We start from the raw sequence: 26,348 nt of genomic DNA, 5'->3' as shown, positions 1-26,348 counted from the left end.
ACCCCGTTTGTGGAGGAAAACATTCAGTTACGCCCCGAACGTCAAACCCCTCGACTACAGAAAACCTCTTCAATGTTCTCCTGCCTGCTTTTGTTCTTCCCTGAAGAGGACCTGTATTTTTCCAGCAGAGTCAGCTCTCTCTCTCAGCTTCTCTTCTTAAAACAGACTTGTGTATACACTGCACCGGCAGCCTCTGTGGTTTCGCACCACTGTGCTGTTTTTGCCTGAGCAGCAGCCTGAGTAGCTTGCCTGGGCATAGCAGGAATAACACAGCACCGAGCTGCACACAGAGTGCTGAGGACTGGTTGGAGGGGATGTTTGGGGTGGCTGAGGCTACCTCTGCTCGTAGCCTCAGGCCAGCCTGGGAATCAGTTCAAAGATTTCCTCTGTAACTCTGATTAAAAATACACAATGGATCTTTTTAACTTTCATGGCTAATAATTAATGAACACAAAGGCCCTCTTGAATTTTCCACGTGAAAGAGGAGCTGACATTCGAAAGGTTCACTGAATCTGAGCTCGTAGCCCTTCCTAGCGCACTCCCCCAGCCCCTCTGCATCTTGTGCTCTCCATCTCCTTGTAGCTTCAGGCTAATTGCAGCAATTTTAGATGATTGTTATTAAAAACAGGCAAGCGGCGGCGCTTTCCAAGCTGAATCCCCTCGAGGAGAGGCCTCATCACAGCAGGAGCGCCTGTGCATCCTAATAACTGCAATCAGGGCCTTCAAGAGCGAGGACCCTTTGTTTTCTGTGACGCTGTGAAGAAAGCAAAGAGTATGCGTGCACACAACAACACTCCAGCACCTCTTTAGGATGAATAAATCTAAAGAGAACAGCAGCAGCGGTTCTCCTCTTGTCATCTCTAGTGCAGCATACACACAGCTGAGCAAATACTTAGAGTCACCGTGGCTCATATAGGCATAAATACACAATGTTTTTTTGTTTTACCTGAACTGAATATCAAGAAGCTTCATTAAACACAAATTAAATTAAAGTTCCTATACTCCAAGCAACAGTGCAACAAGATAAACTACTGAGGAAAACACACACAGAGCACAAACATGTCTGCATGTCTGCTTTTCTGTATGAAAGGCTGTAACCAAACTCTTCACTGCTACGAGCTATTCATTTGGTAAAAAGTAACAAAACCTGTGTTCATGCTGTTCAAACTAAATGAAGTCCCCGCCTTCTTGAGGTTACTTCCTGTCAAAAGTGAGTTTTTCCTTCCCACTGTTGCCAAAGTGCTTGTTCACAGATCTGACTGTTGGGGTTTCCTCTGTATTATCGTAGCGCAGGTTTACCTGTGATTTGGTGCTATAGAAATAAAATGTAATTAAAATTGAGGCTGGAAAACGAAGCCAACACAAAAGTATTGGAAACTCTGGGCTTCTTGTATCCCAATGTTAAAATTCCAAATTTCTCTGCAGAAATAAACATGTTTACACTCTTGGACAATAAATGCTTTAGGTCTATATGTTTCCCCAGGAATTACAGCTGTATAACATATGATTTTTAGTATCAGGCTCAACATTATACATAACTGTGAGTGTGGCTTTTGTTCAACTGTATTAAAAAGACGCAAACACAAAGACTGAACAGCCAAATCTTTAAAGCACATTTAGTTTCAAGGTTTTTGTTTTGTTTTTTCAGCTAAAATTACCATCACGTACTACTGAAGCAAATTGGCCTTATTTAATGCAGCTCTGTTCATTTCTGTAAATTGTTTCTTTTGTGCCCACTAATAACCCTGAAGAGTTGCACAGACCTGCACACACACAACCTCGTGTGCAGTGCGGGTTTTCAGTCAGTACCAGCGATTTAACAGTGTGATTAATTAAATTGTTACCAAATCAATTCTAATTATCCTGCGGTGTTGGTTCTGATGTAAGGCAGCAGGCAGCATAATGACCAACCACATCAGCAGTTATCTGATACAATTACAACACACAAATTACAACGCACAGCAATCAGCACAAAAATAATGAGAGGCACAGGGCTCACTTACAGATTAAACAAGAGCTGCTGGGGCCAGCCGCTGATCAATATCAGTGGGATCTGCTGACTCTGGACTTATAATAATGGAGGCAGAAATAAGAGAACAAGAAATGCATCAAATAAATAAAAGCGAGCTCAGGTGCAGAGATCGCTGACTTGGTGAGCTACAGTTTATGGAAATATGAGAGCTGTGGTTTGACTGAGTCAGTGCATGATCAATTGGTGAACAGGCCGATCGGGAGCTCTGCTTTGATATGATCAATCGGCATCCCTGCTGGCAAAGAAGAACAAAATGTTGTTTCTCCGTGTTTAAAGCAAGCAGGAGAGAAACTCTACTCTGCCTTTCTAAATCTCGTTCCCTATCCCAGCACAGATCTCTGTTTGCCTTTTTCTGTTTGCACACTATATGAGAGTTTTTTAAAGTTACTTTTGGGCATTTTCCACCTTTATTGGACAGTGAAGAGTAGACAGGAAAGGGGCAAGGCATGGAGCTCAAGCCTGGGCCACGGTTGCCCGTTCAACCGTCTCCAGGGCAAAAAGTGGCGCTCAAACACCGCACAGGATTTTGACCTTCCACTGATTTTCCACCATTACAGAAGTGAACAGAAAGCAGACAGCAACTCCAGAGCTGTCACTATGGTGGTTTTATGAGTGAGAAGAAAAATAAGAGAGCAGCTAAATGTTTCACTGCACTTACGACCCGTACAGCTTCTCTGCAACAGTGAGACCTGTCAGCCCTGTCAGACAGTTCAAGCCCTCAGCAGCCCGTCTGTAAACGCAGGGAATGTTGTTTGTTGTCCGATGCTCCATTGCTTTCCTGCAGCAGCAGAGGGGCCTGGCAACGAGTGGGTTTTACAGTGTGGCTGAATGCAAATCGGCACACACACTCAGAAAACACCAGACCTGTGGGCAGAGGGTCCTCCACAACACTGCAGCCTCCCTCCCTGCCCATGCATAATGCATGAGAACATGTAAATACGTTATTCCGCACATGCATTAATGATCACGGAGAAGCTCACAGTCTAAGCACCAGGGCAATTAATAAAAGATGGTGCACAGATAAAGGCCCATACCTCCCCAGTCTTGAGAACCTCCAGCCCATCCTACCCAACCACTTGATCCACTGAGACACATTTCATGCCAATTCTTAACCTTGTATTATTTCTGTGCTGCTTGGGGGTGTGGTACAGCCAGAGTAGAGCTGAATAATGAATGGAGGCTATCAGAACGCCCGACTACTGAAGACAAAGTCTGCTCCACAGAAGATACGGCAAGGATTCACCGCACAGATGCAAACAACTGATGTGGTCCTTGCTCCGCAGTCTGGGGAGGAAATGAAGGGTTAAATGGTCTCTGGGGAGCAGGGGGGAAATGAGGGCTTCATAGCCTGGAGACTGCATAAAACATCACTTGCAAACACACACATAAATTCATCTCAAGGCACAAACAGTGCAAACAAACTTTTTAGCCAAGGCTGCCGGCTGAGCCCACCAGAAAGAAAAACTTGCATCCTTTCATATGTGACTGGGAATTTAAAGTGGAACAATGACTTCAGTGTACACGTGTATATTACACCTACGTTCCACCTTTACCTGGTATGTGTCAAAGGGCACGCTGTATGAAAGCTTCTGATGACACTGTGCATTTTATTATTGCAGTCGTGAGTATACTGACCAGTGACAGTACATGAATGAGATTCCCTACTAACACTTTTCTGTATGTCCAGATTTCCTCATGGATAATCAGAATACAGTTACTTTGTTGGAATAAATGGATTACACGGCGGTCTTTTGCTGCTTCATATGTTCGGCTGTCCCCTCTCTATTTCTGGTAATTCCACGCCGGGGGAAACCCAAGCAAAACACGCGTTAAGAGGCTCTAATGCCTGCGTCTCAATCTCGCGGCCATGTCACCTCTACATGATGAAGGCAATAGGCAGAGTGTTACAGGCATAGGCCTAAAGAATGTAGCCTGATGGGCAGTGTAGTCCGTGCTGCAGGGAGAATGGACTGCCATCCCCGTGATGTGTCTGTGAGCGAGGGAGGGAGAGAAAGGGAAAGTACGAGTTGTCCCCGAGCAGAAACGGGAGCTGGAAGCATGTAAATATAATAATAACCACTGCAGCCAAAAACAGTGCCTGACGAGCCCAGCTGTAAGTAAGCTATTAAGACTCGACTGTACGCTGTGTTCATGTTTTTCTGTTGGAGCAGCCTTTCAACGCCTCTCTCTGTCTCTCGCTAGCAAAGTCGACCCAGACAGCAAAGTAAAGCTAGTTTTCAGCTACAAAGTATTCAGAATAAGTTACTCTCATTGAGTAACGTAACGGAATACGTTACAAAATACATTTTGGGGCATGTAATCTGTAATCTGTAGTGGAATACATTTTAAAAGTAACCAATCCAACACTGAGTAATTTATGACCCATGAAAAAAAACTCCCACATTATAAGACTTTTATAACTTATAGCAATATAAGTGACTCGGACTGTCTGACTCGCACCCTGCAGTTCACATTTCCTCCTAAAAAAAAGCTGCATGTGGTTTCAATTTTGTCCGTCACCTCATCTTTGCTCTGGCTCTTAACAGCAACCTTCAGGGCACAGACGGCTGTACCTCACCTCACAGTGAGCGAGTACAGAGCTGGCATTTGCACCTACTGTAACACAGCCTTCACCAACTGCCACTTTTATGTCAAATTTGATTTCAAACTCTGTATACTGAAGAGAAGCAGAAAGAGGCAGATGGCTGGGGAAATCGAAAGATCTGCCTCGTCTATTCTTTGTTCCACAGAGTATGAGCTGGCCAGGCTGGCAGCTTGTCAATCTAACCCACCGAAGGGACAAGATGTGGAGATGACAGCTCTTTCTCTCTCCATTAGTGTCCCATTTATAGCCCTCTCTTTCCCACTGTCATTCCATCACTTACAGGAAACCCGCAAGCTGACCTTTTGCCGACACCTTGTTTCCCTGTCTGTCAAGCTCAGAAAGTAAAAGGAGAAAGAAACGGTCATCCTCTAGCCGCTAACATCTCCCCGCCTCCTGTGCTGAGTTCAAGTGACAGTAATCAGTGTTTATTAGCTCACTTTGCCCTTGCCACATCCAAGTGCAACAGCCACATATTAAAGTAATTAGACAATTAGGCCCATTACTGTATTACACTGGCTTATGTCACACATCACACTGGACACGGGAGAAGACAAAAACACTTGGGCTTTCCTTCCATTACAGACATTTCAGCAGCTCTAAGCTGGCAGAAAATTCACTTAATGATTGCAGCTTGTGTGCAGCACTGCTCTATTTAGAAACCAGACTGCATTTGCTGTTCAAATTAACAGTGCAGGGGGATAAAGGCACAAAGGGGAATAGACTGCGCTAAGCAGGAAGAGAAGAAGACCTGATGTAACGAGGCTTACGCTAATTAACACGAGGTCTCGCGCTCGTTTCCTAAAAATTTACTTAACGCGACTCGCATTGCTTCATTTATCTAAGCAAATGAGTGGAGAGATGTGTATCTACTTAAGCTACAGCAGGTCAATTACTAAAGCTAAATAATTCACAGAATGTAATATTTAGATCTAACAAAAAAAATCCTATTCTGAATAGGAAAAACTTCTACGTTGAGTAAATGCTATCATAATTAGTATAATTAAAGCACATCATGTATTAATTACTGCAGGATAATTTCAGCAGAAATAGAGTTTGCCTACATGTGAGAGATGAGAGAGAAATGCAAATTAACAAATTAAGTAGCAAAGCAGCAGACTGAATATGTTCAGTAATGCAAGAGAGAAGAGAAGAGAAGAGAAGAGAAGAGAAGAGAAGAGAAGAGAAGAGAAGAGAAGAGAAGAGGAGAGAAGAGAAGAGAAGGAGAGGAGAGGAGGAGGAGAAGAGGAGAGGAGGAGAGGAGAGGAGGCATCTGGAGGCTGCTCGACTTCACAGCACTCTGATGGTCAACCTCTTCTCTTGCAGGAGGGGTAAAAAGGGAGGGAAATCTGTTTCCTGTCATCTTCCATCTTGTCAGTCTTTGTTCAGACATCTTGCATCTCCTCCACCAGCTGTTTGCTGCCTGTGCTGACAGATGGCTGCTTCTCTTTGAAATGCACTCTCCTCTGGCCTGCTCTCCCTTACATCCCCCCACCTCACTTGGTTAAAGTTTTAGGGAAAAACTAGAATTACTCCCTTGCGGTTGCATGCTTCAATCCGTTGCAGCTTGTGAAACCCCTTTGAGAACAATTTTGGAGAGGTTTCTTCTACTGTATTATCAACTGTATTTGTGTGCATGTGTTCACATACTTGGACTACAAAGCTGTAGCCACAAAAGTAAATAATGCTTCAAATAGGAGGCTCTGGATTTCTAAGCATGGATGCTTCACATGCATACAGCAGACTTAAGGCAGGCGATGACGTCACAAAGTGTCCAACAAAATTTGAAACTTTCTGTTTGTCAGTTTCTACATGGAAAAATGGTTACAAATATTTGTGAATTATCCCCATCCCTGTTTCTTAAGGTTTCTGAAGTAATGGACAAAGGCTGCTTTGTGTGACTGCACAGGCATTGATATATGGATGGATGGACGATTCAAACCACAGCTAGCTCTGGGTTGGAGGAATAAAAATAAGTGAGGTGTATGCACAACAGGAGAGAGGGAAGAACCGTCCATCTCACAGAAAAACTGTCAGCCACTCGCAGAACACTATGATGTATACAGCAATAAACATACTTTTTCCCACTGTCCAGACAAAAATAAACATCTAGACAACATGCATTGTGTAAATGCATTGGTGCGTGTCTGTGTTCCACACTGACGGCCAAATTAGTCAGATCTTAAAGAAAGCCTCACTCAAAATGAGCCTGAGGTCAATAAAAAAAAGCACAAGACTGCTCTGTGGCTTATATTGTGGTACTGCCAGACAGTCACACAGATTTACATTCATACCTGTGTAATGAACTGCTGGAGTTTTACTTTCCAGCAGGCTGTAGCATGTGATCTATCCTAATCTGTGACATTCCTGTAGGTCGCATCGTCTATGTGAACCAACTCGACCCGGCATGGGAGCGCACAAAAGAGACAACAGAGGGCTCTTTGAGCCAAGGTACCAGGGGCTAGCCATGGGACTCAGGCAGCGCAACTATGGGAACCATCTCTGTACCCAGTCATCCACCAGGCTGAAACCTGAGCTGCTCAGGAGCAAGCAGCAGACGGCAGGTAGGACCAGCATTCCTGTGGGAATTTGACTGGGGCTAATGAGCTCAGGTAGAACTGAGAGGGAGAAAACAGGAAAAACAAACTATATGGAAGTATAACTTAAAGAATCATTTTTAAATATGATGGTGATGAGGAGGCGATTCATAGCCACAAAGGTTTACAGCAAACATCGCTCTCAGTAAAGGAAAACATGGTAACTGATAAACACAGCTGTTTGCAGATTAACGTGCCAAGCCATTTTTGCCACTTAACTCCCAGTGAAGTAGCAAATTGGGAAGTTTGTGATCAGTAACAATCGTCCTATTACACCGTCTGCATAAAACATATAGCATACTATAAGGCACACTTAAAATCCTTTAATGTTCTCAAAAATCGACAGCGCGCCTTATGTATGAATTCTGGTTGTGCTTACTGACCTTGAACCGATTTTATGTGGCACACGGCGCTCAAAAATCTGTCTTAATGTTTTAGTACGACTTTGGTAAGCTACGAAGCCGCACCGCTTGATCGATTGTTGGAGCATTACGGCTGCCGTAGTCAGGAGCCTCGCGGAGTAATCTGGGTCCTAAACTCAGTCAGCTTCAGGTCCCAAAGTCAAACGAACACTGCGGCATCACAGAGTTAAAAACTGTCTAAATTCTTTCATCTTTAATAAAATGATCAGTGTTGCTGCTTTACCAGGTGTAACAATTAAGTTTAACATCCAGGCATCCATGAAAACAGAATTTATTACATTTAAAGGAGTTAGAAGTTAGCGGAAGTTAGCTCGCTAGTTTCGCTAGTTACCTAAACATGATATAGCATGTTCTGACTGAGAGATTTCTGAAACATTCAAACGTACAGCTCTGCTATCACTTCCAACATAAATGAAGACAGAAAACTAAACAGCAGTGACGTTTGTAGGGTTACTGAAGTTGGACTAGCTGCTATATAATGATGTGCTACGTGATCGCTAGCGACACAGCTATGTTAGCATAACATACACACAGTGAAGCTGGAGGATGAACGCTAACTTTTTCCCACTCGATAAAAGTTAACGTGAGGGTTCCTGATGGTTAGGGACAAATGCAATCGCATGGCAGGATGCTGTAAACGGACCAAACTTCAGTCAGGAGAACAACTGAGATAATCCATCCACAATACCAGGTTAGACATTAATATACTGTAACAACATGGTGTGTCTTATTTTAAGTGTGATGAGATATTTTGACTAGAAATAAGACAAATATACTTGGTCCGATTTTGAGTTTTTGCAGTGTACCCCTACCCTGTTGCTTCATTCATGTGCTTTTTGTGCTGAGGAGTTTTTGTTTTCTGTTCTCAGACCGATCGCCTACCAGGAGCTCAGTCTCCCTACTGTGTTGTACATTTCATTGTTTTTCTTTACACTACCTGTTCTGACCTGTCTCCCCAATGGGATGTTTGTGTATTGCATGTACGGTCAGAAGAGGTCCAACTTCGCTGCAGGCGGGTGACAAATAAAGGCTTCATCATCATCAACCTCCAGTTTGAAGACCATTCTAATAAGTACTGTACACAAATGCGTACCAAAGTCTGCACCACCTACAGCATGTATGCATAACGTAGAAGAACCTGCTTTTTTTGTTTTTTGCCCTTCAGGTTATGTGTAAGAGATGGAGATAAAAGGCAACAAGCAAAAGCATACAGCCCGTGTGGGTAAAAGTTGTCTTTCCACTTGGCTAGGCATCCAGTCATTCGCTCCATCCATCTGTCAGCTATGTCCCTAGTGGCTACACTGAGGGCTCACGCGCTCTCTCCGGCCTGCAATTGTTCAGTGATCCAGACACTGGTCAGCCGCTCCCCGTCTCCATTCTGTTTTCCGCTGAGGAGGCTAGAGACCAGAGACACAGAGGCAGGCCCTGCCTTGTTACAGCCCACTCACCATGTTTACATCCAGCAAATTAACACAAACATGGCAGGGAGATATGAGATCCTGCCCGAGGCCTGAACCCAGCAGCGACTGCCATTGACACACAAACACACACAAAGGCAAACTGCTCCCGTGGCTTCACCATTCACTGGCAGCTCCGCGGCCCTGTCTTTCAGACATGTGGCAGAGACTTTGACCATGTGTCACTGAAAGCCTCCAAACATTAAAACCATATTTTTTAAAACAGTCACAGTTTTTTCAGCTCTGGGTTTTCATGACAGAAGGTAGGCGGAACAGTCATCGTGCCTTCACGGCCCCATCTTCTGCCACACATTTCAGTCGTAGTTTAGGGTTTTCACTCATAGCAATGCATGCCCTGCAAAAATCACTTAGCTCTTTGCGAACAAACAGATCTAATAGAGTGAAAATCTGACTAGTCGAGCTACTTTACTCCCTCTAAGCTTCTGTTGTCTCCTCTGTGGCGGAGGCTTTTTGTTTGACAGATGTTTACAGGGGCTGGGCGATGTTTCCTTGCTGTGTGCTGTCTGTGAAAACATCTGGAGTTTGCAGGGATTTACCCGTAATCCCTTTGGCAAGCTCTGGAGTGCTTTCTTAGAATTTCAATATGTCTGTAAAAGTAAGAAAGGATTTCATGGCGAAAAAAGAAAAAAGACGGTCCCGCTTTGCAACAAGCGCTGCCGAGGTCGAAAGTTCTGTAAGCTTCTTAGTGCTCCAGCTTTTAAGCATAAATAAATTAAACTGGCTTGACTAAAACGCCTCCAATAAACTCTCATTACAGTCCTATAAGCGTGGATGGATAGATAGAGGGATAAAACTTTGATGGTGTTCTGCTCATTCATTATTTGATAAAAAGCAAACAGCTTTGGCTACGCTGGAGAAATCCTCGAAAACGGTAAATAAGATGTAAACTGGGAGCAAAGGAGAAACGTCTCCCAGAAGTCTTCAGGACAAGGATTACGTTCCCCAATCACCAGGCTTCACACGGACGTATAGCATTTGGCTTCATCTTTCTCTCCGAGTTTGTTTGAAATGCACGAAACCACCCAAGAGGGACTTCCACACCATTTATGTCTCATATCTCATAACACACTGTGGCATCACCAGAGCCTGCAATTAGCCGTCCTTAATGTTAACCCACACCCACTCTCTCGTTTTCACATTCATTATAGTCATTATAGTCACCCCCAGTATTCACAACCCAAGCCTAGCATACAGGCCCAGTAAATACAGAGTGAACAATCCCACAGCCCCTCACTCTACAGGGGGAACAGAGCAGTCTGCTCGGGGCTCACGGTCTAATGCCGAAATAAATCTGTCACCATTTATCCTATACAAGAGAGTTCATCATATTTGAAGTCTTCCCATGTGACTTGTATGAACTTAAAATCTTCAGCGTATTATTTCTGTTGCCTTTAAAGCCTTTAAATAACTGACAGGCTGCAGAAAAACAGAAACTGACTGAGGTTTAGCAGCTCCGCACCACGTTATGGAGCAACACAGGCTCAGCTTCTATTTACCAAAAGAGTCTGCGTATAAATAAGCAAATGCGACGAAAGCCACAATTTGTTTCAAGGTTTGAATGTAATAACAGGATCCCTGAGTGTGTCATTTTGCAGAAAACATTGTGCGAACGGCAAAATTGGATACGAGATATACTTCATAGATAAATATTGTGATGTGCGCCGGACATTATTTGTATAAAAACCCAAGAAACTATTGGGCACGTCACCATACTGTACTTCTGCAATATGAATAAAAGCCTCTTACAGTAAATGGTTAACAGGTGCCAGCCGCAGAAGCAGCCAACCATCTGCCAAATGTATACTCAGGAGCAGATACTTTCCAAAGCACTAAGAAATGTTTGTTGCTAACTTATCTCTTGATGATCAGTGTTGGAAAGTAAATATATTTGCTCAAGTATTCATTTCTAAGCTGGCAGACTTTACATTCGAGCTCGTTCCAAAGAACATCACACAATGCTAAATCTGCCTTTCGGTGCCAGTTACATCCGTCTGTGTTTGACAATATACCGCAAATTTAAATCTGGAGTTGTGGGTGCTGGTTAAAGATGAGCAAAAAATGTATTTATCAAAAGTGTGGGACAGGAAAACGAAGACGGTAAAGCAGCCATCCATGAGAAAAATGTACTGTATTTTCCGCACTTAAAATCCTTTAATTTTCTCAAAAATCGACAGCGCGCCTTATGTATGAATTCTGGTTGTGCTTACTGACCTCGAACCAATCTTATGTGGCACACGGCGCTCAAAAATCTGTCAAAAATGTTTTAGTACGACTTTGCTAAGCTACAAAGCCGCACCGCTTGATGGATTGTCGGAGCATTACAGCTACCGTAGTCAGGAGCCTCGCGGAGTAATCTGGGTCCTAAACTCAGTCAGCATCAGGTCCCAAAGTCAAACGAACACTGCGGCATCACTGAGAGTTAAAAACTGTCTAAATTCTTTCATCTTTAATAAAATGATCAGTGTTGCTGCTTTACCAGGTGTAACAATTAAGTTTAACATCCAGGCATCCATGAAAACAGGATTTATTAAATTTAACGGAGTTAGAAGTTAGCAGGAAGTTAGCTCGCTAGCTTCCACCTAAACATGATATAGCATGTTCTGACTGAGAGATTTCTGAAACATTCAAACGTACAGCTCTGCAATCACTTCCAACATAAATGAAGACAGAAAACTAAACAGCAGTGATGTTTGTAGGGTTACTGAAGTTGGGCTAGCTGCTATATAATGATGTGCTACGTGATCGCTAGCGACACAGCTATGTTAGCATAGCATAAACACAGTGAAGCTGGAGGATGAATGCTAACTTTTTGAGGGTTCCCGATGGTTAGGGAAAAATGCAATCGCATGGCAGGATGCTGTAAACGGACCAAACTTCAGTCAGGAGAACAACTGAGATAATCCATCCACAATACCAGGTTAGTCATTAATATACTGCAACAACATGGGAATAGAGCAGCTGCCAGAGAATTCAGCATTAATGAATCAATGGTACAGAAGTGGAGGAAGCAAAAGAATGAGTTGAGTAAAGTTTGACTTATCTGACTGTTTCGCTTAATGCGCCTTATAATCCGGTGCGCCTTATGGGTCCGAAAAATATGGCACAGTTTGATAGTTCTGTACTAAAATCTAAGTGTCTCTGGGTGCAGCCATCCAGCTATAGGAGAGGCTGTAGTTAACACACTAATCACAGGGTGTGTGTGTAATTGAATTAGTCCAGTGGGAGGAAGGTCACTGTTTGCCCTCTGTAGGTCTGCAGCCCCACAGTCAGCCCACTGGGGGTCCTGGCAAAGGCAGACAGAGCACAATTTCAGTGTTGTGCTCTCTTTCCACTCTGAGGAATGTAACTGACCTCCCACCTCTCACCAGTCGTTACCTACACCTTTCTCACTTAAGGCATGAGCCCACACACGGGGGCAGCAATTACCCTTTCCCCAGACTTTGAGGACCCGCACGTTCTTGATCTAGAAGCTACAGCACTCTGTGCCCTTCTCACCCTTTTTCTTCAGAGAGCAAAAGAGGTGGGTGGTGGGGGACGGGCACTCAGTCAAACATGGCAGCGCCTGTTTAAGGTCAGCTCCCATTCACATGCTGCTGAAAGCACGCCTGTCAATCACACATAATCACACGGAGGCTGGCTGCTTCTGAAGCAAGACAGCTGGGAGCAGGAAAAGGAGGCGACTGCATAAGCCTTGCCTCCGCCAACGCACATTCAGCTTACCCTCGTAAGCACTGACAAACACATCCTGTTGTGCACACTTTCTTTTAGCTCGTATACAGACAAGGAGGGAAATAGTGGAATCCAGGAAGGATGATAGAGTTACTGAAAAAACACTACAGGAGGAGGACACTACACTTTTACACTCTACACTGCCATCAGCTGTTTGCATGGTTGCCTTAACCAGCATCCACTGTTACACTGACACTGTTAGCCTGACACTCCCCAGCTGTTCCACTTATCTCTAATGTCACTTTGCAGGTTTTATATAACACAATAAAACACAATGGAGGGCACATTAGAGTGTTTTCCAAACTTGTGCATCTCATTTTTAGAAACAGATGCTTTAAAATATCTCTGTATCATAGTGAAGCACTCTCCTCTTTTTCATGACGTTTTTTTAAAAACACACATCATCATGAAATATTCGACATGCTGTAAAAACAGATTTCAGTTGGAAAAGATCAAACCAGAGCAGCCATCTTCCTACTTCCACACCCCGAGACTGCTCAAGTACAAAATGGCAGACCAGATGGAAACGGAGCACCTCGGGCACCAACAGATGCTCCCACGAGGCCACTTGGCACACACTCACTTATCCGCTATAATAGCTCTGATTATAGCAGGGACAGTGTAACGCATGCACACTGTTATTTCATATATTTAAAGCGCCGAATGCTTTAGCCTACCAAGAGTAAACCAAAGTAAACGGAGCCATGCTTGACCATTTTTTGGTAACCGGATAGCTCCGATGATCCCACAGGGCAGACACCTGATGCTAAGTGGAGAACACGATCAGCATAAGGGGTCACTACAAAAAAAACGCTGGTCACGAGACAAAAAGAGACGAGGCAGGAACTCAGCAGGAGGACAGCTGACTGGCTAGATGGTCGCTGGTGGCTGTCGTCTGGCTGATAGATGGCCTCGCTGCCTAAATGACTGGTTAACTGACTGAAGGCAGTTGTAACTGTAGCTATTCATTAGCAGAGCAGCGAGCAGTTAGCGAAAGTGCTAGTGGCTGGCCCAAAGCTTGGCTTTCACAGCCTAATGTCAGGCTCACACAGAAGAGTCTATCCCATCAGACTCATCACATTACACGGGCTATAGGACCAGACGATGACATCACTAAAGGTGCACTACCTCACAAGATAAGGTCTGCCCCCATGAAAACATCGAGCCATCGAGCAGACGTTACAATGGCATTAAATCTAAAGTATGGATGTGCTTCACGTTACATTTAAACAAATCATTCAGAGCAAGGACTTTGAACATAATGTGAAAGCAAAGAGCGAAGAATGAGGCAGACAGATATATGAAATACCAAAATTAATATGTTTGCTTGGCTTGTTTGAAGAGTTCAGAGCACAAATGGACACTTTTAAAAAACTGAATAGGACACATTCTTTCACAAACACTTGAACAACAAGTAGAAAGTGTTCTCACTTAAGCGCAGTGCTCCCAGAAAAACGCAATATTATAATGCAGATGGCTTTAGAAAACTGTGTGTTTGCACAGTTACACTGAGAACATTTGTATTTAACCTCCAGTTTATCACAGGCCTACAGCCCCGAGGTAAAACCTGCATGTGGACGTACCTTCTCATTGTACTTGAACTTGACATAAAACCAGCTGGACTTGATCATCCTTGTCTCTTCTGCTCCTGACTGATTCAGTGTGTGAGGAATGACTGATGATCAGCGTGCAGCCTAATGACACCAACGTTTCTGCTCCTTTATCCTGTTGGTCTCTGTGCTGCTCCTTTCTTGCTGCGTCTCTCACTTCGAGCCTCCGAGCTCCCGTTTGCTTCACTCCGTCGTCTTCGTGCTGCAGCGTGCCGTGTGTGCCGTGTGTCTCATGTCGGGTTTGGAAGGCTGACAGAGGAGCTCCTCAGATGGGCTTCAGCTGTGCTCAGTGGTGGCAGATGCCAGCAGAGGCGCAGCAGAGAGATGTTTTACTTCTAGGTGGGCAAACTCTACACGCTGAAGCACCAACCTCCCGCACTTCCCTCTCCCTCTTTCCTTTCTGCCTATCATATGTGCTCACTTTCTCTGCCTCACTTACTCTTTTTATGTTTCCCCTTCTCGAGCCCTGTGCTCACTCAAATCACCTTCTCCGTGCTTCCCATTGCTCTCTTTTATGCACCGGTAAACTCTTTCATTCCGACCTCATTTAACCCCCTTCTGTATCTATTTCAATCTTACGTTTCTCTGCCCTCTGTAAACCAACACTGTCTGCTTTATTATTTCTACAGAAATCAGCCCGATGCTAGTCTGACTCCAAAGGTTCAGAGCTCCCCTGGGCCAAATACACTCTGACAGCTGAACAAATGCACCCCCTAAATGCTATGTCAAATGTATTTATGCTGAGATCAGATTGGGCAAAACTCCCCTCTGCATGAGAGCTTCAAATATTTACAAGGATTGTAGCAAAGATTATCGTTAGCGGCTTATCTAGCATTCCCGTTTCATCCAATTCCAACTACTGGGACATTCCATGTATTCCGGTACTGATTTTATTTCAATTAATTCTTCTTCTTTGCTTCCTGATTCAACTTTACATGATATAAAATATCCCTCTAAGGTGGTTAGCGCTGCTGTCTCGCAGCAAACAGGGTTGCGAGTTTGAATCCACCATCTGGCTGTGTGTCGTTTGCATGTTCTCCCCGTGTTTGTGTGGCTTCTCTCCGGGTACTCATGCAGTTAGCGGGGTTAGGGGTTTAACTGGTGATCCTAAAGTGCCCGCAAGTGTGAAAGGTTGTCTGTCTCTTTCTGTGCCCCGCCTCTCACCTCACGGTAGCCACGATAGGCTCCAGCGCCTCCCACAGGGCGAGAGGCATCGTACAGCCTGGACAGGTCGCCAGTCTGTCACAGAGAGACAGACAACCTGTCCTGGTTGTGGTTGGATCTCTCGTCCATCCATTCATATATTTAATTTTGAGATTAAATCAGCAGTTAATACTCCATCACGCAGACATAAAACAAACTCAGCTTTGACTTGAAGTTATGTAGTTCAGTTTTAGCCCCACCTTGAGTTTCCACCACCTACTGAGGGACACGTCAACTTAGCAACTACCATAGGCTCACCAACTAGCTGCTAACATTTTAAGCAGAGGTATCGCAGCCAGATTATGTTAAAAAATAAAACACAAAAACAAAAGAAAAAACAGCATACATTACACATTTATGCTAATATATTAGTGCAGCTTTAAAGTGTGACCTCTCCCGATAACCTCGAAATGTTCATTTATTATGACTAATTATATATTTCTGTTTTCCACAAAGACACTGCAAACTTAGACTAAACAAAATATGTCCAACACAACAAAAATATAAGCAACACAGACACAGGGTATCAGCTAAACTGCTGTGAACTGGAGTGTAAAAGTCTAGTCATCTACTCTAATGGCTTAAGGACTAAAAAGGCCACATCTGAGACTGGGAACGGGCCACCCAGTCAATGTTTACATTCTGCCACTCCCGCTGGCGCACAGGGCCCATATCCCATCCACACAATGCTGCTGCTGTGTATATAATCATGTCACTTTTGACGATGGTTTGAAACTACAATGGGCTCCTGTATCCCACAGGGTTTATCCAAATTTGGCAGCTCCCGAGTTAAACTGAGGCAACCCTCTATCATGGGACAGCAGTGGGTTATAAACAAAAGTAATCAGACGCAGGAGTGCCACTGCGTCAGCATCCATGGAAACATAATCTCCCTTTGCTCAGGGTTTGTGCCAGCATGGAGGGGGGACAGAATCTAATGCCATCGCGGGCCAACACGGAGGACTGACTCTTTCACACGTCACGCTTACAACAGTGAAGCAGGATAACTGAACAGATTGGTATCTCCAAAAGATCAATATAGTCAATACAGCTGTTCTACTCTGTGCTTACTACACAACGCGTTGCTTAAAGGAGCGTAAAGAAGGGTCTCTGCTCATTATGGATACAGAACACAGAACCATATTTCCCTGTATCTAGTTTACTGAGCATGCACTAAGATGAGGACTGCTCACTGAAAATGAGACATTTGCTTATCTTCAAACATATCAACGCTGACATTTGGGAGACAGCATCTCTGCATGCGTGCAGGGGGTTGGCCTACAAACAAACAAAGCAGGTAATGTCACTGATTTTTCCTGCATGACAAATTGGATACACGACTACAGAAGAGAAACCATCATTTAACATCAACCTATCAAATTAACTAACAGCTAATTTTTCCTTTTATTAGTCACTGAGGACGTCTGCACTATTAAGCAATTAAAGTGGGACATTACGACCACAGTTTGTCCTGCAGTGATAGTCGTACAGTAACATTTATGTCTATTTTATATAAACTTGTATTTCAACAAAGTACTGTCACAGTTTTGCCATTATTTAAGGATCCACAGCCCACCACATGAACATTATGTGTGATCTTTTAACCCCTTCGTCTGCATATTTAGGTCAGCAGTGACGTACGGTGCGCTTATCTTCAGCAGCTGGTCTAATCAGAGGAAAAACAAACAGCAGGTTTCCTTGACTCAGGGCTGCTGGGGGCCAAGCGAGTGCATTTTGCTGTGTGGGCTGCTGTATATCATTTGCTTCAGTCCTGTTCTTCCTCCTTCCTCTTCTTTCTCTCTTGTCTTATCACTTTCCACTCTCCTCATGCCACCCATGGGGAGCCTGTAGTGCTGTAATGCTAAGTGACAGCCTGCCTGCCTGCTCACTTCCCACACACATGCCTACGCTTGGCCATGTCCCCCACGGCCATTGCTGCGCCCGGATAACAGAGTTTCAAAAGCTCGGAGGGATGAAATCCAAAAAAACAAAAAAGGGAGTTTAGGGTATCGTTTCAGCGACTGGTGTGCGTTTAGGCACAACACGGAGCTGAACAGAGCTGGAAAGGTGCAGTCAGTGGCTTGCTGATAATATTTTGAGGACTGTGCACAATTGCATTACAAGGTTATCTTGAGATCCCCTTGGATCTCAAATTACACAATTATATAGCGTGCAAAGAGATCATATCAAAACGATTAAGTTCAGGGGCAGCAGAACAGTCCAACATGAGGTCAATAAGCATTGTTTCTGCATGGCTTTACCAGCATCAGGAGTGAGGAGGAGGCTGAAATGCTCCAGTTTTTGTACAAATATCTCATATATCAATATGTCTAAAAAAAGAGTCTCTTCTTTAATACTTTCACCACAAACTGGGAAGAAGCTTTAGCAGGCTGTAGAGGCTCTGGAGCTGCACAGACTCGAGCGTGACGCTGTGTTTTTAGCGTGGACATCTTTGTCGTGATCGCTTGTCAAAGTCGGACGGACTTTGACAAGCGATCAGTGTATGACGCACGAGAGCACATACAGTGAACCTGCCACTTTCTGTTTACGTGCTAGCTTGCTCTCTCCTCCGGCAGCGGCCCAGATGTTCAACCCCGTGAGCTACAACACTTCAGCTCTGCTCCGATTTTCCATTAAACCTGCATGAAGAAGAGTGAGCACGCCATCCTGCAAAACACTTCCTTAAAGTTTGCTTTAATCTTTTAAACTCAGAAGCAGCTCTGTGCTGCAACATAGTTCTCTTACATAATCAAATATAAGGTTAAAAAAAATAAATGGAGACACTTTTTAATGAAGCTCACCTGTGGGAACTGTTAGTGAGGGAGGGAAGGCTTTACAGAAAAGGACACCCCCACTCCTCTACATCACTGCTGCAGTGCATGTTTCCTCGCTTCCTCTCCGCAGGCCGTATTGGCCAGCAACACAAAGGCCATTTCCTGCTCTCCACACAGATATTACAGTTGAAGCTAAGTCTCTCTGATGGCCAGATAATACAGGTCTGAGTCCTGTCTAGGCCACAGCCAGGAAATCACGTTAGCCTGCCCCCTCCTCTGCCTTCTACTGCTGGGGATTATAGCACCAGGCTGCCTTGGCACAAATGACTTTTGCTGTAATGCAGTGAAGAAACGTGTATTAAGGTCCATGAGGTGCAGTAATAACTTTGAATTTGTTCCTTTGGGAGAGCTGACCACTGAAACTTATAGTTTAGCTTTATTACTGTATGTAGTATGCAGCGAGACTTACAAGGAAATAATTCATGTTGGGGAAAAAGCTCTAAACCAGTCAATCAAACGAGCATTAATGTGATGAAGAAGGAATCTGTATTCAATGCTAATCTACCTAACCAAGTTTTGGGACAGGAAATAACTTCAAACTGGTCAAAGCTAGCAGCTGATACATAATGCTCTGAGCTGAATGCTAAAACTAGCATGCTAACACATTAATGGGCAACTACAGCATTTACTAATTATAAACAAAGTACAACTAAGGCTTTTGGACACAGAAGTCCTTGTACTGATTTAGTTATACAAAAATGCATCAAATACACAGACATGAAGATGCCGTTAAATACCTCGATGACTTATCAAAAACTGAGATTTTACAAAAAAGTTTGTATCAAAATGAACAGAATCAATTTTCTGGGATGGCATTAGCTGGAAGGTGGAGTGATACACTCATGTAACAGTGAAGTATTTCTCTCAGACGTCTATCTGCTCTTTAAGTCTGACATCATCAGCCGTGTCTGGGTCCTAAACTCCGTCCGCTTCAGTTCCCAAAGTCAAACGAACACTGCTGCATCACTGAGAGTTAAAAACTGTCTAAATTCTTTCATCTTTTATAAAATGATCAGCGTTGCTGCTTTACCAGGTGTAACAATTAAGTTTAACATCCAGGCATCCATGAAAACAGGATTTATTATATTTAACAGAGTTAGAAGTTAGCAGGAAGTTAGCGCGCTAGCTTCCACCTAAACATGATATAGCATGTTCTGACTGAGAGATTTCTGAAACATTCAAACGTACAGCTCTGCTATCACTTCCAACATAAATGAAGACAGGAAACTAAACAGCAGTGACGTTTGTAGGGTTACTGAAGTTGGGCTAGCTGCTATATAATGATGTGCTACGTGATCGCTAGCGACACAGCTATGTTAGCATAGCATAAACACAGTGAAGCTGGAGGATGAATGCTAACTTTTTTCCACTCGATAAAAGTTAACGTGAGGGTTCCCGATGGTTAGAGACAAATGCAACCGCATGGCAGGATGCTGTAAACGGACCAAACTTCAGTCAGGAGAACAACTGAGATAATCCATCCACAATACCAGGTTAGACATTAATATACTGCTGCATGGGCTGGGCTGTAGTTACATCGTAAGGTTTTAAAAACTGAGCTTTAAAATGATTAGTGGTAATAAAAAACTGAGAGAGGCCGACAGGGATCACTGACTGTATTTAGGGGCTTGTTGAGATTAAATAGAACAAGATACAAAGCATTAAAACAAGTTAAAAACACAAAAGCCTTATTAAACGCAGTAGTTTGGGCCCAGAAGCAGGATTCATCACGTCATCACTTAAAGGCCAGATTGATGGACTGACCTTGCTTTTATACTGCAAAGATAAATTAAACCCCACACAAGTAAATAAAGTAAATGCCAGATAAACCTCCACAAAAGTGTTTCTATTACACCGTGCTGATAGAAGAAGATGGTTTGTCATATTCATGTAAGAGTACCACCATGTCATGTGCTGACCTTGCCAAAGGCCTGCAGAAATGATTGCAGGTTCAAACTGGCGTGCAAAAACACACACACACACACACACACACACACACACACACACACACACACACACACACACACAGTGTGAGTACAGAGCCAAGGCTTCATTTGGAGTCATTTCCAAACAATTCAGCACGCGATTTGGTTGGGGGTCTGGTTGAAGAGGGGGAAAATAGACTCCAGAGAGCAACAAGGAACAGAAAAAGGAGGGGAAATAACTCCATGTTCCAATGAGTTTCAGATGCATGAGCCAATGCCAACTCCATGATGTTTCAGTTCACCTCCTCCCTTCCTCAGCTCCTTTGCACGCATTCACCCTCTCCTAGGAAGCAGCCTACAGACCCAGCTGTCCCTGCACTGGTCAGCGAACAGATCAGATGAAAGCAGGAAACAGATAAACACAGACTAATTGCTCACAGACAGAGATGAGAAACAGGGTGAGTGGTGTGTGGGGGCACTGTAAGTTATATGTTCAGAAACAGGATGGCTGGAAGCTAGGTCAGAACTCGTGATGCTAAACAAGGTCTCAAAATCTCTTACATAGATGTGCGGCCACAACAGTCTGAAAATCACACAGTGAGAAAAGAAGCAAAGGAATCGACTTAAATCCAGTGCAAGACCACAAAATCTTTCATATTCTTCCCATCTTTCCACTGTGCATTAAAATACTAAATGTCAAAACCAAGCCATCTACCGATAGGACACCATAGGACAGTACTTTTCCAGCTTCATGTCATGGGGGCAACAGTCCAGAGATGCCCAGTCTTTCTTCCGGCTGCTGGCAATCCGATGTCATTAGCCGTTTCCTGGTCGCAACTCCTCTTCAGTTCCCGAACTCAAATGAGCTGGTTTCCATATAATGATATACCAGGTTCAGACTGAGGGATTTCTGAAAAATGCAAATGTACAGCTCTGCTGTCATTTCAGACATGAAGACGGAAAACTAAACAGCAGTGACGTTTGCAGGGTTGCTGAAGTTGGGCTAGCTGGTGTATAATGGTGTGCTACATGGTGGCTAGCTACACAGCTATGGTTTGGATCATATAAGCACATTAGCATAGTGAAGCTGGAGGATAAATGCTAACTGCTTTGCCCTCAAAAGTTAACACGAGGGTCCCTGATGGGTAGAGACAAATGCAACTGCATAGCAGGGAAAACATGACCCAGACCTCATCAGCTGGTTCCTTTCAATGTGACGGAGTAGCACATATACTCTGAGTCTGTGGAAAAAGGGTGGAGTGCTGACCCAGCACGAGCACATTACTGGGCCTCTATGCACCGTTACCACAACGCGCCCATACTGTGGTCTTCTGCTGTTTCTTGCCTGCTTTGGACCAGAACGTTAGTTTAGTCCATTATGTCCAGTTTTAACTGCATCCATGACTTCTTGAAGTTGGAGGTTTGCGATGGTGTGGCTGACCTTGATTTGCCCCTTTCACTTTCGGCCTGTGCAGATGGTAACGTTTCTGCTCCATCAGAGAGTCCTTCATTTCCACAGCTAGGCGTACCTTCTCCTGCTTGTATCCTACAGTGATGGACTTCAGTGGTTACGCCATATCAGGGAAGCAACAGGGTAAGCACAGCCACTTTTATTGGTGCAAGTTTTCCAAGCTGTCCATCTTGCCAACCTTTAAGCTCGGGATTTCACAGACCTTCAATGGCCACATCCTCCTCTGGTACAGAGTACAAACATGAACTTTCCAGATACGGGACTCATTGATTTTTGCCAAGCCGTGCACAAACTGTTGCTTGGTTACCTCCCCCGTCTGCCTGTCAGACAGGTGTGCAGTGTAACACTTCCTCACACAGAAAATGACATTATTCAGATATGTAGTCTTTATTATGAATTCTAAAACTAATAACAGCCTTAAAACCTAAACTGCTACTTATAATTAGAAAAATTGAAAGAAAATAACAACTATATGTCTTCAGTGGCTGCTGTCTTTGCAGGATAAGGTTAAAATGACCCTCTTGGTGCTTCTAGTATTAAAACAGGAGAAAAAGGCTGTTTGTAAGAAAAGTATTATGATGAAAGATAATATAAGAGCATCTCACTAACAGTGTAGGAAGGAGATCAAGAACCTGACCTCAGAAATATGTGAATTCTGCACCAGATGCCAAACTAATCTACTCAAAGCAAAGAACAGAAAATAAAAATGGGAAGTGTTGGATCAATAATGAAGGAGACCTCTCTGTGCTCACTGTGACCTCTTCCAACTGGTCACAGTTGAGAAATCTGCAGCGTAAGCATCTTCTATCTTGTGTTTATGCTCTCATACAGTTATAGTCGTCCTACAGGCGTCCACCAATCCACTCAAATTCATTTATATTTATAAAAAAGCCCTGCTGAATAAACTATAACTATAAAAATAAGAAATTTAATTTGTATTCATCTCATTTCTTATGAATTATCCAAATGGGTGATCACGGTTCCACAATATCCTACTAACCAGTAACATGCTAAAGCTAGAACAAGCTAAGCTGTGAGACCCACAGAAAATGTGCGCAGTGATGGAGGGCAGAGGAGCAAAAGGCTGGAATAATAATATTAATTAAAAAAAATTTCTTGTAACAATCACTCCCATTACAGTGTGTATCTGAGCATGTAACCATCTATTTCACCAAATTATAGCATATAAAGCTAAATTTAGAAATAATTACATTTATAAACGGCCTTCAAAGGTCACAGTGAGAATTTACAAAATAATATCTTGTTTTGGATTTCACACATTTTGTTTCTATGTAGCTACAGACAGTGCCTCCTTTATCCCCCACCCCCCACCCAGGGCCAAAGGCACATGGGACTGGGAGCCGAGGATAATGACCTCTGAGCCAAAACACGTGATTCTAGAAGAAGAAGGAGGCAATCCACCCAGGGGTTCTTACGGGGAGCGACCCCATTACAAACTCTGAAGAACAGGCCGCATCTCATTACCCGCGCTCCTTCACAACAGTCTAGTTGATGGAGGATGGGCAAATTATTGATTGTAACCTATGAACTACATGTGTACGCTGACAGGGGAAATGCATCAGGGAGGAGGGGGATGGGCGATGCACAAGTGCTGCATGTGGCCTCTGACTCGGATCGTTCAACATCTCAGCATCACAAGACACGCAAACACATCCGTGTGTTCTCAGCTCCTCCATTTCTTCTGACAGTCTTGTGCGCAGTGTATTGTATAGCTCGAGGCAAGTCAGGGAAGCAGCAGAGGCAGCATAAAGGCATCAAAGCAGTCACCTCCACCGCAGCTCTTAACAGGTCAACTCCAAGAGATAGCACTGAGCCAAAGACCTTTGAATCAAGGTTAACGGCAGCTTGGGAGAGAGCTATCAAAGTGATCTAAAGCACAGTTAAAAGGAAATAAAGGTAGATTCTATTAGAATAGCCGTATTGATCGCGTGAACCTTTTGCCCAAAGACAAATCTGTATTTCAAAAGCAATGATGGTTGCTCTGTATGTGAAGGTGATGTGTAATGTTCTCCCACTTGACTGCAGATTCCAACAAGAAATGGACCTCAGAGTTTAATTTGATGAACTCTGATGCAGTAACACGTAAACCAGCTTTTAAGTTTGTGCAGCTGTCCTGCACTGGTGCGATGTAAGGAGCCCAGCAGGCAGTGATCAGTTAGCACATTTCAACTGCAAACTGCATGCAGACATGTTTACACTGTTTCTTAAACACAAACCTTTTAAGCGCATAATTCTGTACAAATCAGGAACATCTTTACACATCTGGATATATTCTTGATACATTCATGCATGTTCGTAGAGAGCTGTTGATGCCATACGATAATCAAAAGAATCTAGTTTTTGCAAAGCAGCGTTATTTTTTGCTCATTACACCCACTTAGCTCTGAAAACACGAGGAATCTGCTTTATGCAGAGGCGACGGCTCTGACAGCACACACCCATGCACATGGCACTGGAGTCTTCCACACTAACAAGGACGTGTCACCGAGAGTCAAACCCTGCAGAGTGGCATATTTTTGCTGGAGAAGTGACTGCTACGTGGACAGACCCTCACATGCACTGCTGTATAATAAGCTCTACTTATTTTAGCTTCATTATTGCCAGCTGGTTTGCCTGCATCACAGAAAATCACATCAAGTTGGATTTGAGGCAGGCTGTGATAATAAACTAACAGACTGTGTGAGGGTGCATCAGTGTGTCTGGATTACACAAAGCACATTACAAAAAAAATGGTTTTAAATGTGCACATGTGTATTTTAATTATACTCATCAAAGTGTGTCCCTAAAGCTGACCATAGGTGGGTAAAACATGGTGCAATTAGATGTCAGAGTTTTTATATTAAAGCTGCTGACCAAATGCTTTATGGCACTGCTTTTGTTCCAAATTAGTAACTAATAATAATAATAATAGAGGTAACATTTAAGATATCACAATCTGAGCACTGAAATTGGAAAAAGGTCAGAGCATTCTCCTCAGCTAGCAGCAGAGGGTGCCAACACATCACAAAAACAGCCCAGCATGCAACACATTTCAGGACTCCAGCTCCAGTTTACTCATCTGAACTGGAGAGAGAGAGAGAGAGAGAGAGGGAGCCATTGTTGGTGTAGCTGTGTTTTTTGTTTTTTTGCTCAGGATTCAATTATTCCATCTTTCCTGGCAGTCACTGCAGTTTCTGGCTGAGAGGGGACATGGTCTAGACATGCTGTGTTTATTCCAGGAAACCATATAATGATGTTTCACATGGCGACTTTATATAAATTCAAGCTTACTGTCAAAGGATTCCCAGGCAGGAGAGATTTTATGTGATGGCAGAGAAGGCGACTTCAACAGAACAAAATAAGCCGTAATATTTTTTTCATTTTACCTCCAAGTCTATTAAGCTCTTCGCTTGTATTTTCATAGCGACCCGTCCTCGTTTCACTTTGCTTCACAGAGGCTGATAGAAGCATTTGTCACAGCAGAGATGTGGCGTGCGCTCAAATGCACGAAGGTTTTAAGCAAGATTGAATACTTTTCCTTGGCTCCTCTGTCGGTGGCAGATGAGCCCAGGGTCTGGGTAAATCACAGATGGCTATTTCTCTCTCTCTGCTCTAGGGTGACAGGAAAACTGAGACTGCCACCTCCTCAGCCTGCGGTGGCAAAGAACTGGCACAGTCAAGAGGATCGGGAGAGAAAAGAAGAGGATGGAGTCTGGTCTTCCCTGCGGGTTCCTTGGAGAAACAGTCTCCATCTGCTCATCTGGACCCTATCTGACAGTCAACAGACTTTACCATTTCCTTCTATACTCTACTGTACATGACTCTGAGGAAGGCAAAACTCGAGGGCACACCCAGAGGTAAGACTGCCTTCATACTACGCTCACTGTTTTTAAAATAATTAGATACTTTTTAATCAGAATATAGCATTAAGTCAGTTAAACATCTGGGATTTGATCTGGTCAGTTAAGTAGCAGAGGGGCTTTAATCAGTTTCAGCTGCTTTGGTGTTAATGACATTAACAACAGGGGCAACAGTGAGACAAGCCCCAAAACAGGGTTTTAAAGGTGGACGACACTTTTTCCCTCCTCGTCCTTTCTGACTGTTTTTTCACTAGTTTTGCATTTGGCTAGGGTCAGTGTGGCTGCTGGCAGCATGAGGTGATACAAGTAGTCCAACAGTAGGTTAGAGTCTCTCCCATCACAGTCTCACACACGTGGAGGAAATTCCAGGAGACAGCCAGATACTGTACAGGGCTGTACAAGGCCCTTAACCCATCACCAGGACCGGTATCTGCTCCTTTGTACAAGGAGGAAGACACTGACCGCTGGCACAGCTCTACAAAACAACCTCCTTTAGCTCGATGGTGTGAATGTCTGGCAGTCTGACTGCCATTAGGTATCAGGAGGATACCTCTGGATCCACTGTCAGGCTCCATGCTGGTGCAA

The 26,348-nt window shown here is 43.8% G+C and overlaps 1 protein-coding gene across 13 annotated transcripts in view; it reads right to left on the bottom strand.

Moving 5' to 3' along the window:
- auts2a (activator of transcription and developmental regulator AUTS2 a) overlaps nt 1-26,348 on the bottom strand; it is a 316,198-nt gene that overhangs the window by 195,328 nt on the left and 94,522 nt on the right. For 2 of the 13 annotated variants that reach the window (XM_039618443.1, XM_039618445.1), the window contains exon 1: nt 14,444-14,506. The exons of the other annotated variants lie outside the window; for them this stretch is intronic. In XM_039618443.1, the coding sequence (XP_039474377.1) occupies nt 14,444-14,491 (48 nt within the window). In that variant the 5' untranslated portion in view covers nt 14,492-14,506. Of the gene's footprint in view, nt 1-14,443; nt 14,507-26,348 lie in introns of those variants that run through there. 13 annotated transcript variants of the gene reach the window in all.

The sequence above is a fragment of the Oreochromis aureus genome, linkage group 10, assembly GCF_013358895.1.
Source record: "Oreochromis aureus strain Israel breed Guangdong linkage group 10, ZZ_aureus, whole genome shotgun sequence".
NCBI lineage: Eukaryota > Metazoa > Chordata > Actinopteri > Cichliformes > Cichlidae > Oreochromis > Oreochromis aureus.
The sequence above is the reverse complement of the archived record's forward strand: the minus strand, read 5'-3'. Positions and strand labels throughout refer to the sequence as shown.